The sequence below is a fragment of the Drosophila subpulchrella genome, chromosome 3R, assembly GCF_014743375.2.
Source record: "Drosophila subpulchrella strain 33 F10 #4 breed RU33 chromosome 3R, RU_Dsub_v1.1 Primary Assembly, whole genome shotgun sequence".
Taxonomy (NCBI): Eukaryota; Metazoa; Arthropoda; class Insecta; order Diptera; family Drosophilidae; genus Drosophila; species Drosophila subpulchrella.
In genome coordinates this window covers 8667520-8681823 of record NC_050609.1, presented here as the reverse complement: position 1 = coordinate 8681823, position 14304 = coordinate 8667520, and the positions used below count along the sequence as shown (strand labels likewise).

Sequence of the window (14304 nt, the reverse complement as noted above, 5' to 3'; positions counted from 1 at the left end):
TGGGAGGGTGTTAGAATTGGAAAAACTTTCATTTTAATGCATACAATTAGAATCGCTGAGTGAAAAGCCATGTTCGCAGCTGATTATCCTGTTTAAGCCAGGCGAAAAGTTTTACATTTTCATTTAATTTTGTGTCATGCTGAGAACGTATTTTAATGCACATTTCAGGGCATCCTTAAACGGAACTCTACCAATAAAAACACTTCACATTTCAACATTTATTTGCCGTCCTCAAACTGAGACTCGGTTATGAATTACATTGTACTCGAAGCTCGAAGCTGCAAAATGCAAGCTGCCATGTTGTGGCAACAAAAGTTCCGGCTGCATGCAACCCAGTTACAGGGAGTGAGCTCCAGGAACACACTGTAAACCTCATTAACTGGCAACACAATGGGCTGCCCCATCCCCAGACTCGATTTCCACCTCTTTCAGCAAACACACCGCCATGCATGTATGCAAATTAGTTTACCTCGCTGTCGCTCTAATCATTTTTTACAAGACAAAATTAAATTCAAATTGTACCATTTTACCGCCGAATAACACATCTGACATGTTTGTTGTGGGTTCCTCGAGCGTAGATAGCACCTAAATAAAGTTTGCATTGTCGGTGGGAAAAATCAGGGTTGCTCGTAGTTGTAATTAAATCCGAACTTTGCTTTGTCACCGCAAAAACCATGCATTTATATTTTTTACACATACATAATTTAATATAAAATGCAGTATTTTTCCCCATTAATAGAATTAAAAAGTTTGGTATAGGAGATGTTATTTTTTCATGAGATTTTTATTAAATTTCCAATCAGCAAAAATAAGATTTGAATTATCGTAACTAAAGGGTATGTTAAGGCACTACTTGGCTGTAAGTTTCCACTATGAGTAAAACATTTTGGATGACATTAAACCAAAATGTATGGAATTTTACATTATGCAAATATTTCATAGGACCCTCAGTTTCCTCTAACAGATACCAAAATGTTTTGCCAATAAGAACAAAACGATGACCCCATGATGCCAAGGACAAATTCATAAAACCCTTTAGCTCAATTTAACGTTCTTAGGCGACACACAAAAGTTAAGCAGAAATCCAATTAAAGTTGTGCCAATTTTCACGAGAAGTCCCATTGGGAATGCAATATAATTTGCAACTGTTTGACATTTAATGCGAAAACGAACTGCATGCGTGGAGTATAGGCTCTAGTTATAAATAAATGAGTATGTATCGAAAACAAGGCTATCAATATGACAAACAACGACCCCATGACCGAATTGAACCCGTGCCTTAATCAATTATTCAAATGTCGAAAATCACAAAACAAACCTTCTCAACCAAACCATTTCAGCCCAAAGCTTTGGCTTTTGTTTTGAGGCAACCTAAATAAACGCAAATTTTTTAAGGCTATCCTAGGTTGTTTTGACTTTCTAAGCCGAAGTTAGGAAAATAAATCATTAAATATCATTTGCACGCAGAAAGAACCTTAATCTATAGAACACCAAATAAATATTTTAATTTAAACATACTCTCTTAGTCTAAATACAAATCTAGCTACAATTTTATTAGGTTTTTAAGTCCTGAATAAGCAGCTTACTAATACCCCTTTGTAAATGTATCATATTTTTAATCGTGTTGCATTTTAATTATTATTTGTGAGCAGTGCCTAAGGCATATCCATTTGATTCATTAATTTATGTTATTCATAAATTGGCTAAGCCAAACTCTCAGACATTCCCTAGTTGCTGTCTGCTAATTAGAAAATTAAAATGGAATCAGACACAAATTGCACATAAAATATATAATTGCATGTTGTTTTCCCGCACATTTCACCAATCAAAGGCAGCCACGAAATGCAAATGCGAAGGCAATCATAAAAACGGTTTAACATACTTTTTGGCCGTTTGCCTTGTTTTCCCTATGTAATTGGCACCCAAAAACAGTTTTTTTCCTTACGAGGTCATGCATTTGAGCTTCCACAAATGCTTCTGATGTATATTTGTTCAACTTCTGGAGCCAACAGCATTTAATGAAATTTGAGAAAAGTTTCACTAAAATGTTTACAGTCCAGATTTACCTAAGCAAAAGTTTCGTAGTCATCAACGTAAAAACAAGATAATTGGTATTAACTGAGGCACTGGAGCCACAAAAATATTTGAAATTTATCGCACTTAAATCACATTATAATCTGCAAAATGCCTACCAATTAGCCCAAGAGATATATTATTTTACACTTTTCAGTTTTACCACAAGAAGCATTTTTCAAGCCCCTTTTAATTTATCCGACTAATTAATTGCATTGGCAAGGTCCAAACGAGAAAAGTTTCAATTTGCCATATAGAGTAGATGAGTTTTTCAATAATTTCATGCTCCTCCGGGCACTGCGGTATAGTGGAAATCGTTAAAGTGGCAAAACTATAAATTTCCGGACCCTTCTGTGGGGCTTGGACCGAAAGAAGGGTGAAAGAGGTGACTATGTGGTCGGTGTCATGGCCAAACTGCCTGTCAGCCAGCCGCAGTGCATCATTAACAGCACTGAGCTGGGTAATAATGCCGACAGCAGATGTGGCCATCATCGCTCAGTCCCCCATCTGAGACCCGAATCAAATTTGGCAAAATCTAACGAAGTGTAAATTCACTTCAGAGAAATTGGCGAAGCTTCGGAAGTTCCCTTACTTCATTTGTTTCTGAAGGGGAACCACTTTCGTTCTTATTTATCTGTGAAGTATTTACTTCATCAGAAGGGTGTTGACAAATTTGTTACAAAACGTTTTCCAAGGATCTTACTTCTACTTTTATGGGATTTCTTAATTCAAAATAGCGTACATGAAAATAAATTAGAAGTGGAACTGAAGCCCATATGACCACTGGCTTCACTTTTGACCGACAAAATATATTTTAAAAAGTCAAGGGATCTTTAACATAAATAACTTTATTGATCCCTAAAATGTTCTTCAGTGCTAGATTTGTTCTTCTCTAGGTTACCAGGACTTTTTTTGATAAGGCCAGTCACTAAGTCAAATATCAATAAAGTTTCATAAGGCCCTTACTTAATGTTTAGTGATTTAAACAGCAAACATAGATCTCTAACATACAGACCCCAAAGTATATACCATTCGTATCGTTTAAGCCCTGACAAACTCCCAGAATTATGGCAAAAGTTGGTCCTTCCCCCAATTAAGGATGCTCTCGCCTTTTCAGGGTATTAAAAAGTCATATTTTGAAGCCATTTTGGGGCTTTGGCTATAGTTTGCAATGCTGATATGCGGTTGGCACAGTGGCAACTGCCACCGACCACACAGACAATCTGACAGATCTGGCACACCCACAAGCACACGGCTAAGCTGGAAAACAGTCACACCCACAAGTGAAAAGCGGGAAAGCGATAGGGAAATAGGTATATAATGAAAGAGAGAGAGAGCGAGGGTGCTGGAAAATTCACTTTGTGTAGACTTTGCTGCATGATTGCGCCTAAGGATGCACTGAATTTTTCCTTACAATTTTTCCGACTCTGACGGAGCCAAAGTTTTGATACCGTCGCCACCCTTCACAACATTAGGTTAGTGCCCGGAAAAGTTTTCGAAAACTTTGCAAAAAGGACGAGGCATCGCGGCAACCTTTGGCACGAAGATGCAAATAGAATTAATTATAAATTTCTGCCATTGTTTCGCTTTCCATCCCATATACTTTCAGCTCGTTAGGTCGCTCAAAGGCTCAAGTATGCTGCAATTACGTTGCCCAGTTACCAGCTATTGAGAGTAAACTATAGACGAACTCTTATAATACTAATTGAACAAAGGAACTCTAAATGGCCAGGAACTCCCACCTGGGAGCTGGCTCAACTTAATTGCTCGAACAATTAAATCAGAAAAACACAGAAACATCAGCTGGCTGTCTGGTCTGTCATATGCAGGATTTCACACACATGTATGCCGGATGGCAGTGGGATCGTAGCACAATTGCTGCAAACACTTGGGCGGCGATAGAATGTGGGTTAGACATCGACTTGTAAAAGAGTTGTTTGTGAGATTTGCCGTCCTGCTGCCCTTTATTGCCGGGACGAACTGTGGAATCCCTTTGATTCTATTTCTTGTAAAGGCAAAGGAATCACATATTTTATTGGATGGCAACTGGGGTCATGTACTATGGATGTAATCTTTGGCATTTTTCTTTGGGCAAGCAAGGGCCTTAGAGATTCATTATATTTTATTTATTTAAAGTTAAAAACTAAAGCAGACGTAGCTACTTAGACTTTAGGCTGATCAATATTTTATTATTAACCTAATTCATTGGTATTATCGTATTCACCGATAAACATTATCTTTTCAGTCTATCTAAACAAATATAAAATTATTTAATATGCTTATAAGATAGAACCAGAATATATCAAAGTGACACATTTAAGTTTCACATACCTCATTTTCATATCCATAATTTTTCAAGCGAGAATTGTTATTTAACTTTTTGGTATTAAGTAAGTTGAGATAATCGGTTATTTATTAATTTTTTAAGTTTAGAAGTTTCATAATATTTTTAAAAATGTATAATATAAATGAAGTATTGATTGGCTGAATAGCATGGGAGATACATATTTTGCTCTTCCAAAAATCCCTTAAAATCATTGCAAATGAAAGAAAAAACGTATAAAATCTTAGGAAATTAATAGCTGCTTCTTTATAATATTATTGTTATTTTTACTTACGCTACAATAAATACCTCACAGTAGTCGTTCAAATTCATCCGAAAGTCCGTAACAATTGAACCCTTTTAATAGCCTACCTTTGAGGGCTCACAATGAGTTTGCAGGATAGTTTGCCATGGAAAGGGTATGGTATATTCAGTCGTTAGGGTTCTCACTCGCCATCGCTATAGACATTCCGGGAAATGTTTGTTGTTTTCATTTACAGTCACTGCTGGCAGCGTTCCGCCCACGCACACACTCGCAGCTAGACACAATGACACACGTACGCCCATTCACATTCGCACACACACATCGAACGGGAGCCGCAGGCATGTCGCTTATTGAGTGCAGCCAACGCGGCGTATGAGCAATGCAATAAGCAGGAAACGCGGGAAATAGCCCGGCATTAACTCTTTTTATTTATTAATTTCAATAAGAATAATGCTTTAAGAATCGATTCAATTTCCCTTTAATGTTTATGTTCTGCAGGGCTGAGGGGGGAATGTCCCTTAAGCCAGTCATTGTGCTTTTTCCGGTCGTGTCCTTGTCCGGAGCAATCAACATTGGCATTCTACAGCTTGCCCTCTGCTCAATGGCATTCACGCAGCAGTTTTTCATCTTTTTTTTCCCCACCCAACCTTTCTTTGACGACGGCAGCCATTTCCATTCGCCGGAAGGAACTTGGACAGACGGCAGTGGACAGAGGCATCCTTAACATTTTTACCAGGCAACTTCATTTGACTCATTTGCGCTTTATTGACAATTTATATGGATTGCTGAGCCACTGAAATGTTAATGTAAAAGTCCTCGCTGAATATAAAGATGAGCGCCAAGTGGCTGGCAAAAATGAATAGGAATTTAATTTAATTTCAATTTCAAAAGGACCAAAAGAGATAGAGAGAATGAGACTTAAATCCCCTGTGAGGAAAATCGAAAATCAATACTGGGCTTCAGCAGTAGCCGACTTAAGTCGCCTATCCAACCATCCATCAATGGCATCAATCGGGAGTCAAACTAATAGATTTCCTTTTGATAGCCCTTAGCTGCTTATCTTTTCAAACAGGAAAGCCAACCAACGGCCTAAACAGGAAATTGCACCAGCGAAGTGGCATTGAAATTGATGCGTGGCCGGAAAAATCTAATTTATGGGCTGCAACCTGATGGGCTGAGTGCCACAATTGGTTATGCACAAAGGCATTCTACTCGTACCATCTGGTTTAACCCAAAAATTGCTGGCACTACTAACTCGAATGTATGGCAAACAATTATGAAAAAGTAAACCCTCAGCGTGACAAAGATAAAATGATGGGCAACAAGTGCATTTCATTCGCACCCATCTCCAACCGAAATTTCTGTCTCATCCCAGTGATTTATTAAGTTCAAGTGCTTGAAATGTGGAAAACCAAGCGAAAGTGAGGTGGGAGAACAGAAATAAAACTGAAATATGAAAGAGGATGGACCTGAGGAGCCCAGAGCCCAACACTTTATGCGTACCACGCTGCGTATGCGTACTATACGTCCATTCCATGTATGCCTGTGTGTAATCTAAGCCAAAAGGACGAGGGACAGCCGACGAGTGTATCTGCTCCGTAGTTGAAATTCAAATTGGATTTGCGAATGTAATGGACAACAGGCATATACTGGAATACATGCAGCCCGGTGAGAGTTCAGGGCAAAGGGGCAACAGCTTTTAGTTTGAACACATGCCTGCTCCCAAGACTCTGAGTTGATTATGATTTATTATTCATCTGCGATCGAAAAGTAGTCATGAATTGATTTTTGAAAGCAATACAACAGCCAGGAAAAGAGGATTTTGGGAACATACGGTTTTCCCAAAGCATTTATGAACTGCTCAAATGAGTTTAGTTTCGGCATGAAATAACAACTCAAATGTAGTAATCAGGTTTATTTAAAAGGATTTCTTCTTCTTTGTGATAAATTCAACAAAATTTTGATTACTTACTAATTCATTATTTAAGTTAATTCTAAAAATATATAAAAACTTGTTAAATCATAATTAATAAACCAAAACTAAGACTTGATATTATAATTATATCCTATATCTTGAGTGAAACCGATTATTGCTGAATTTTCGTTTCATTAAACTATTAAAAACAAACTTCTGTAAACGAATACGGGATTACAAAGTAATGTAAGTGTATAAAGGTATTGAATCATGGTAAAACAAGTGGTACCTGTAATTTAAAAAAACTTACTCCTTAAGAGTTATTGAAATTAACTTTAATACTTGATTACTAAGTAGCATACAGTCAAGGTCTTTAGTTTGTGTTATAAAATCAGGTTTAAGGTCTTTTTCTTTGTTCTTAAAGGTGTATACATAGATATTGGATCTTGGTAAAGGCAGAGAGATAATAGAACAGTCTTAATAAGATTTATTGCAGATCAAATATTCTTATTTTGTTGAAGCAATAGGATTTTGACCTATTATTTCCTTAAAGTCTACGTTTTTCGTTATCAAGATGGTTTAAAAATGATAAAAAAAACGAGTTTGAGTAGGGTAAAGAAATGGTATAATAAAAATAATGCAGATCGGGTGCGCAGCAGCCGGCGTCGCTGCCGCGGCCGCAGTTCTGCCGCCGTCGCCGCCGACTTCTCCGCCCGAGTTCAGCGGCGGAATCGGCGGGCGATTTGGATTCCGCTTCGCAATCGGGCGTTCAGTTCGGTTTGGCGAGTCGAGCGTGTGCGAAGCGCTCAGAAAACGGCGCACGGCACGCATCGCAGAAAATCGAAAGACGACGACGGGAAAACCTCTCAGAAGACTCGCGTTTTCCAAATTCGCAAATACTCAGTTTTACTCAAATGACTACGGCTTTTCGAGGTTTTTTCGAGTGCACACATTATTCTACACTGTATGCTCAGTGATATTGGCTTGCCAATAGCAGCTGTAGAAATAACAACAACGCGATAAGATAAAAAGCGCATAATTAAAAGTAAATAATGAAGGCACACAATTGGATCTTGAGAAATGTGCAGCCAGCGAGAGAGAAAACAAGATATAAATAAACTTTTGACACAATAAAATAAAAAGTGAAATTGAAATGGAAAATTGTGGGCAATCAGCCGGTTGGCGAAAACAAAAGTGAAATGAAGTGCTTAACCCATGTTCACCATAAACACATGGGGTCGCATCGATATTAGTGTTAATCCATCAGATGAGCCCCAAAAATTCAATTTCAAACACTGACCACAATCGTTCTGCTTCTACTTAGATTTATTTTGCCAATATCTATGGAATTTGCTTTGATTTATTTGTCATCCTCGATTTGTTTGCCATTTCAGTTTATTGTGTAAACAAATAATGTTGATTAATGACCCAAGCCTGCCACGGCTGTTCACTAAAATTTAATTTGATTTATCCTTTGCCTAAATGCACTGTTTAATGAATGAACGGAGTTTCAGTAATTAAATTAAATTTATTTGGCTCTTTTATGGCAGCAAAAATAAAATAGAATTCTAGAAACGCTTTAAGTTTGTGCAAATTCAAGTGTTCCCTGATGTGTTTGGCCCCCTTCTTAATATTTGTAATTGCCCCCAAGCAAACAAAATACTTTGCCAGTAGCCAGATATTCCAGTCGCAGTAGCCAAACGTGTTTGCTGCTTGAAAACAAAAATTGGGGGTTCAACCTGCATGTTATATTTGGAATATTTGGTTTGCGTACTTTTCAGGTTTCGTTTTTGGGTTCGTTTAATTGCTGTTCCCCAGCAATATTTATAGCTTGGCCAGTATGTCGGGATATTGCATTTAAAAAGACAGTATTCCCTGCCGAAAAACCCTCTGACAAAGAACAACGCGGAGTGGAAATACTATTTAAACTATCGATGCGAAGTGGACACATCCTAAGGGAATGGAATCCACTGGGGCAGGGAGATGGGTCCACTCGATGAACCGGCAATGCTGACAGACGTGCGGAACTTAAAATACAATTTGTGCAATTTTTACGGCTCATGTCAAGCTATTCGAAATGGTGTATCTTGAAAATTTGTCGGGGGTCTAGAAATAGGTTTTATTTATTGTGGCGGAAATGCTTAAAACATATCTGAGCATTAAAATAATATTAATACTCCCTTGAGGTAGTTAAACAAATTAAGCACATACAAATTAATTTTTTTTATCTTTGGTCCTTTTTTTTTCTTTACTCATGTGTAAGAAATTTTTTTAAAATCTTTATAATTATTATCTTAAATTAAGAAATGTCTTAAAACTTTAAATTAAAAAATAACACAGTTTGGTTGCTTATGTTTTAAGAATTATTGAACTAAGCAAACATTTTAATTATTAGAATAACTTCAGGATTAAACTCCAATTATTATTATAATAATTTCAGGACCCATAGGTAATATTTAAATTGACTAGAGTATCCCAAATGCTATTGCTTTAACCATAGTTCCCGCTTTATGTTATTCGATTTCTAAATGGAATTTTCAGCATTGCTCGCACTTTGTTTTCATGTTCACAGTTTTGTTTTGGTTTTTTTCGTTTGTTCGATTTTCACAGCATAAAGTGTGCGATGTGCGAAAATAAACATTCTCCGTAAATATTTGTAAAAAGTCTCCTTGTAAATGGAACACTTTCAGCTGGCGGGTGAGTGAGCAATGTGCAATTAAAACGCCTACGGAAAGTGCACTTAATTTATGCTCACTCAGTCACCTGTCTCAGGTGTCTGGGGTGAATCAAAACATGTTAATGGCTAATTCAGTTGATTGATAATCACATGGCGGTGATGTAAATGAGTACAGTAATTGCCTGATGGGTATCACTTCCATGAGATTTTCATTTATACAACTAATGAGCTAACCAAATCTTTAAGGAACGCTTCCTAATAATTAAATATGGCTTTGCCCAATTCTTGAGAACAATGCCACCGCAATTACGCCTTCGATTACCTAACTCTGAGTATTACGCGGCGTTCAATTGTGTTTTCATTTTCTTCAAGTACAGCTAAAAATAAAAAACTACTCACAAAATATGCAGCTCATATTTCTCGCACCAAAAAAATTAAAACAACAAAATCAGCTTGGCCAGCACAAAGCCCACTGAGAAGGAACCAAAACAAAAATATTAGCCAACAAATAAAGAGAGTAGTAATGACCGCAAAGAAGGCTATTAAGATGAGTAAAAAAAATCGACTTGATAATACCCTTAAAACCTATTTCTGATAATTTTAATTAATATGAATGAAGTTAAGCCCGTTTAAGCCAACTTAAAATGAGAAACATGAATGAATCTTTCAACCCAGTCCGACGTACGAACCATAAATAACCATTAGAACTAATTTTTTAATTACCTAAATGATCGACTTAACGACAGCTAACGGTTCCAAATTGTCAGCTTGTACAAAATGGAAAGCAAATCAGCGACGGTTTATTTGCATAGTTTCAGCTACGAAAAGTAATTAAGCAACATGACCAAGTCGATGACAGCAAAAATGCCGGGGGATCCGGGGAATACGGCGGTGGACTGGGGTTTACGCTCTAAAAATAGCCCCAACAAAACGACAGGTGACGTTTGACTTGCTGGTCAGTTGGCCGGTTGGCCCGTTGACCAGTTTGCCAGTTAAACAACCTATTAATAAAGCGTGAACTTCATTAGTCAGAGGTGAGAGAAACAAATAAGCGAATTAGCATAAGCCGATGAACAGCTGGATAGCTGACTGATACCTATCGCGAGTTTGGGCCAACGAAATGGGCGAATTATAGATTAAAACCTCATAAATCATTTGTCTATTGAGGCACTGTGGGGGCCCAGAGGCCTAACGGCATCTCAAGACTTTTTTACACAGAGAAAAATGGGATATAAAAGATGATATAGCACCAAGTTGGTAAAAGCAAATTTTCAAAATATTAAAATAATGATTAGGGAATTGCATTGATTGTTGTTTAGAAATACATACAATTTTATAATACATTAGCAAATTAAAATTTTGTTAGTAAACCCAAAATTAAAATATTTGTTATATTATCTAAAAACTTAAAATTTGTTTATAATTTTTTGCGTGTGTCGACTGCCACCTGATTGAGCCACAAACAGCTGGAGATCGCGGGGTTCGCTGCGTTAATCCATGGCACGTGTAGACTCTTGAGATCTAAAAATACTCAAATTAATAGCGTACAAATTTTAAGCCCACAAAAAAATAATAAAAAATCAATGAAAAACAATGCAGAAAAACGAAATACATGGAATAAAACACTCTACATTCTCCACTCCGAAATCTCCGGGGAGAGCAGCAGCTCAAGTCTCTAATTGACCCATATTTCTTGTAATTTTTGGCATTTGACGAATTGTCCAATCGGCCTACCTTGGAAATCGGATTCAGGTCTCAATCAACATTTATATGATTAAAAGTGCCTGGGGTGTAATTAAGGAAGAGGATAACTAATTTTACAGCTTAGACTGCCGCAAATCATAACAGAAAACACTTTAAGCCCGATTCCGAAGTCTTAATATAAAAAAGAAAAACAGAATCAACTACGCCGTTGGGCATCATTACGGAGCTTTAATATTTTTTTCTATATTTTTTAAAGGCGAATGGTATTGTGTCCACTCTTTCTTCGCCTCATTGTATTTATTACCATTGTTTGTTTGTCTTAGACGTTTTTTTTCGCTACATTTGAATGCCTTGGAGGGCTTTGTTTTGTGTGGGGCTATTTTTAGCTATAAAAAAGATTTATTTTCGTGTCGTATTTTCGAAAGAAGTTTAATTAACGGATAGCCGTGTTGATAATCGGCGAATGGGAAAATTGGTCAAGAGTTAACCGAACTTGAGCTGGAGACCAGGAACTGTCCCCAATAAAGCGATTGGGGTATTATATGTCGAATCTTCTGCCCTCTGCTGTCAACAAAGCAATTCTTCACGTTCTTTACTTACATTCCTAATTGCCGTTAAATTTGCAACGAATTTGTAATCTAGGGGAACATATATGCTTAGCGATTTTGTAATATTCAAGCGAGAAAATAAGCCACTCGAATACGTGTCAGCACAAAAACAAAATATTAACCCGCACAGGTGAAGGTCAAGAGAATTTTAAATACCGCATTTCGGTTTATTTTTAGCCCTTTTGTTTTTAAATGCGTTGTCAGCTTGGAGTGGGTTTTAAAAAATTACATTTTGTTTACGACTCTCAATCAATTATTTCGTGTATTTTGTACACACAAAGTTCAAACCGAAAAAGATGTCAGTCGGGTTTGTTTAAACTGAATTATATATATAATTTTTTTGCATCTTAATTAGCCAATTTTGTTGTTACTCGAAGTAGAAACTCCAATGGTTTTACTTTGTATTAAATAATTTATGTGCTTAGATAGCAGGTGAAATATTTGTTCGATTCGCTTTGACTTTCTAGATCTATCAAATATCTGCATATATGTATGAATGACTACTTCATTCAGTTCGAAGTTGCTCTTCTAAAAATAACCAAATTATTCTTAGTCTTTTGTGATACCCTTTATAGAATAAGAAAGTTATTGACAAATTTTCTTGCTAGATTTTCTATTCCCAACTTTATTGAAAATACTAATACTTCACAGAAAGTGTGTCTCGGCTACGTCTAAATGTTAACTTCACTTCGATCCCATTCGATTTGGTTATTGTGGATCCGAAAACAATTTGCATGCCCACACAAGTGTTTTAACATCTAAAATTGCAATGCGCCTTGGTCTGCTGTTCACGGGTTGCATTTAAAAATATACGAATAGTAAATATTGTTTTGAGTTTTCGACTTTCCATTCAATGGCCATCTGCGGCTGCTGTTCATACATATATATTTACATGTGCTCAAGCGTTAAGCATCTTTGAATGCTTCAATAAATTGGAGAGAGACAATCACAAAATAAATGCCAAAAATTTCCTGCTGTAAAAGTGCTAATTAAAATCGATTGCCAAAAATAAAAAATAAAATAAGAGTTGAAACATGTGCGACGAACCAGTTTGCTAATGAAAAGTCCGAGATGAATAATTAAATTTGAACAATCGTCGGTGATTAATAAAAATTGAGCCAAACAAAACAGTGCAATTAATAAACAAAAATTCAAATTTGCCCCAGGTTTCGAAGCAAAATGAATTAAAGGAGAGCCGAGTGTTAAGAAGGGTTGTATGTACAAAAATTAAAATAACATACGCATAAATAATGCGATCAAAATCAGTGACAAAGAGCAACGACGCCTGACAAACAAGAAGGAGAATAAATTGCCAAAAAAAAATACATCAACCGCGAAGAGGCTCTGCCTCACTCCGAGATGCCCCAAGCTGGCCAAGGACTGAGCCTCCTCCTGATCCTGTGCCTGCTGCAGGGTCTTCTACTGCCCAGTACAGCCTGGTTCTACGATGCCGAGTCCGTGGGCGGAGTGGTGGGGTCAGATGACCGGGGCGGCTCCGATGAGCACAGCTTCAAGACGCCGGAGACGAAGAACTCCCACAAGTCACAGAGCACCGAGTTGGTCCAGCACTTCCCCAGCTTCCCGATGATCAACCATGGGCATCTGGCTGCCCGGAGGCAGCTGGTCTTCGTGGCCCTACTGCCATCCGTGGAGTCGGACAACAAGAATGACTGCATTATGCCCAAGGTTCTACCCGTTCTGGAGCTGGGCATCCGGCATGTCCAGCGAATGGGCTTCGTGGGTGGCACCCACTTCGATATACAGCTGATCTCACGGGACACCTTCTGCTCCTCGAAGTATGGACCCATTGGCTTCTTTGAGATCTACACCCAGTGGCCAGAGGTCAATGCCGTGTTCGGCCTACCCTGCGAGTACGTATTGGCCCCCATTTCAAGATACGCGGATGTCTGGCAAGTGCCCGTTCTCACCACCGGCGGCAATGCCAAGGAGTTCAACAAGAAATCCGAGAGCTACTCCACATTGACCCGGTTAAAGGGCGCCCAGGTAAACAATCTGGGCAACGTGGTGCGGGCCATCCTCAACAGCTTCAATTGGACGAGGACAGCGTTGATTTACCAGAACGAGAACGCCAAGGTCAAGGGCAACTCGGTGTGCTTCCTCTGCCTGGCCGCCATCCACGACACCATCGAGGAGCACTCCGTCTACCAGCTTGGATTCGACACCTCCACCTGGACCAAGGCGGACATCACGAGGATGCTCAAGAATGTTGCCATGCAGACGAGAAGTAAGTGGGGGAAAATTTAGACTTAACTGCAAATGATAGTAAAAAATATTTAGAGTAATAACATAAATGGATATTATTTTCCCAGAAAAAGGAATAGTAGAAGACTATACAAAGAAACTATACATTTTAATAAAGTAGCCTTCAATCAATTTTTTACATTAGGCGTGACTTAATAGTATATGTTCAGATACAGATATTATAAAGACTTAGAACATTTCCCATAAAAGCTACGTCAGCTACAAATCTACTCTTTATAATTAATATATTTGTAATTTATATGAAGACTGATATCAACCTTATTTGCCAATTATATCTGTAATGAAGATCCGACAGAAACCTTGACGGCTGCGTTTGCCATCTGATGCAATTGCAATTTCAGTTGCCAATGCATTTTAGAATGCACACCCACCCTGAACTTTCCAACCCCATTGCGTGCAGCATTGAAAGCGAAATCGATCTAATTATATTTGGCAAATGTGACAAAGACAAGTTCA

The 14304-nt window shown here is 37.9% G+C and overlaps 1 protein-coding gene across 6 annotated transcripts in view; it reads left to right on the top strand.

Annotated features, from left to right (window-relative positions):
- Nucleotides 1-14304, top strand: part of LOC119548151 (atrial natriuretic peptide receptor 1) — a 41768-nt gene that overhangs the window by 15827 nt on the left and 11637 nt on the right. Inside the window, exons 1-2 of one of the 6 annotated variants that reach the window (XM_037855296.1) lie at nucleotides 7364-7509; nucleotides 12732-13810. The exons of 1 other annotated variant lie outside the window; for it this stretch is intronic. In XM_037855296.1, coding sequence (XP_037711224.1) covers nucleotides 12925-13810 — 886 coding nt within the window. In that variant the 5' untranslated portion in view covers nucleotides 7364-7509; nucleotides 12732-12924. Of the gene's footprint in view, nucleotides 1-7363; nucleotides 7622-12468; nucleotides 13811-14304 lie in introns of those variants that run through there. 4 more of the 6 variants (XM_037855281.1, XM_037855289.1, XM_037855273.1 and 1 more) reach the window with 4 other exon arrangements.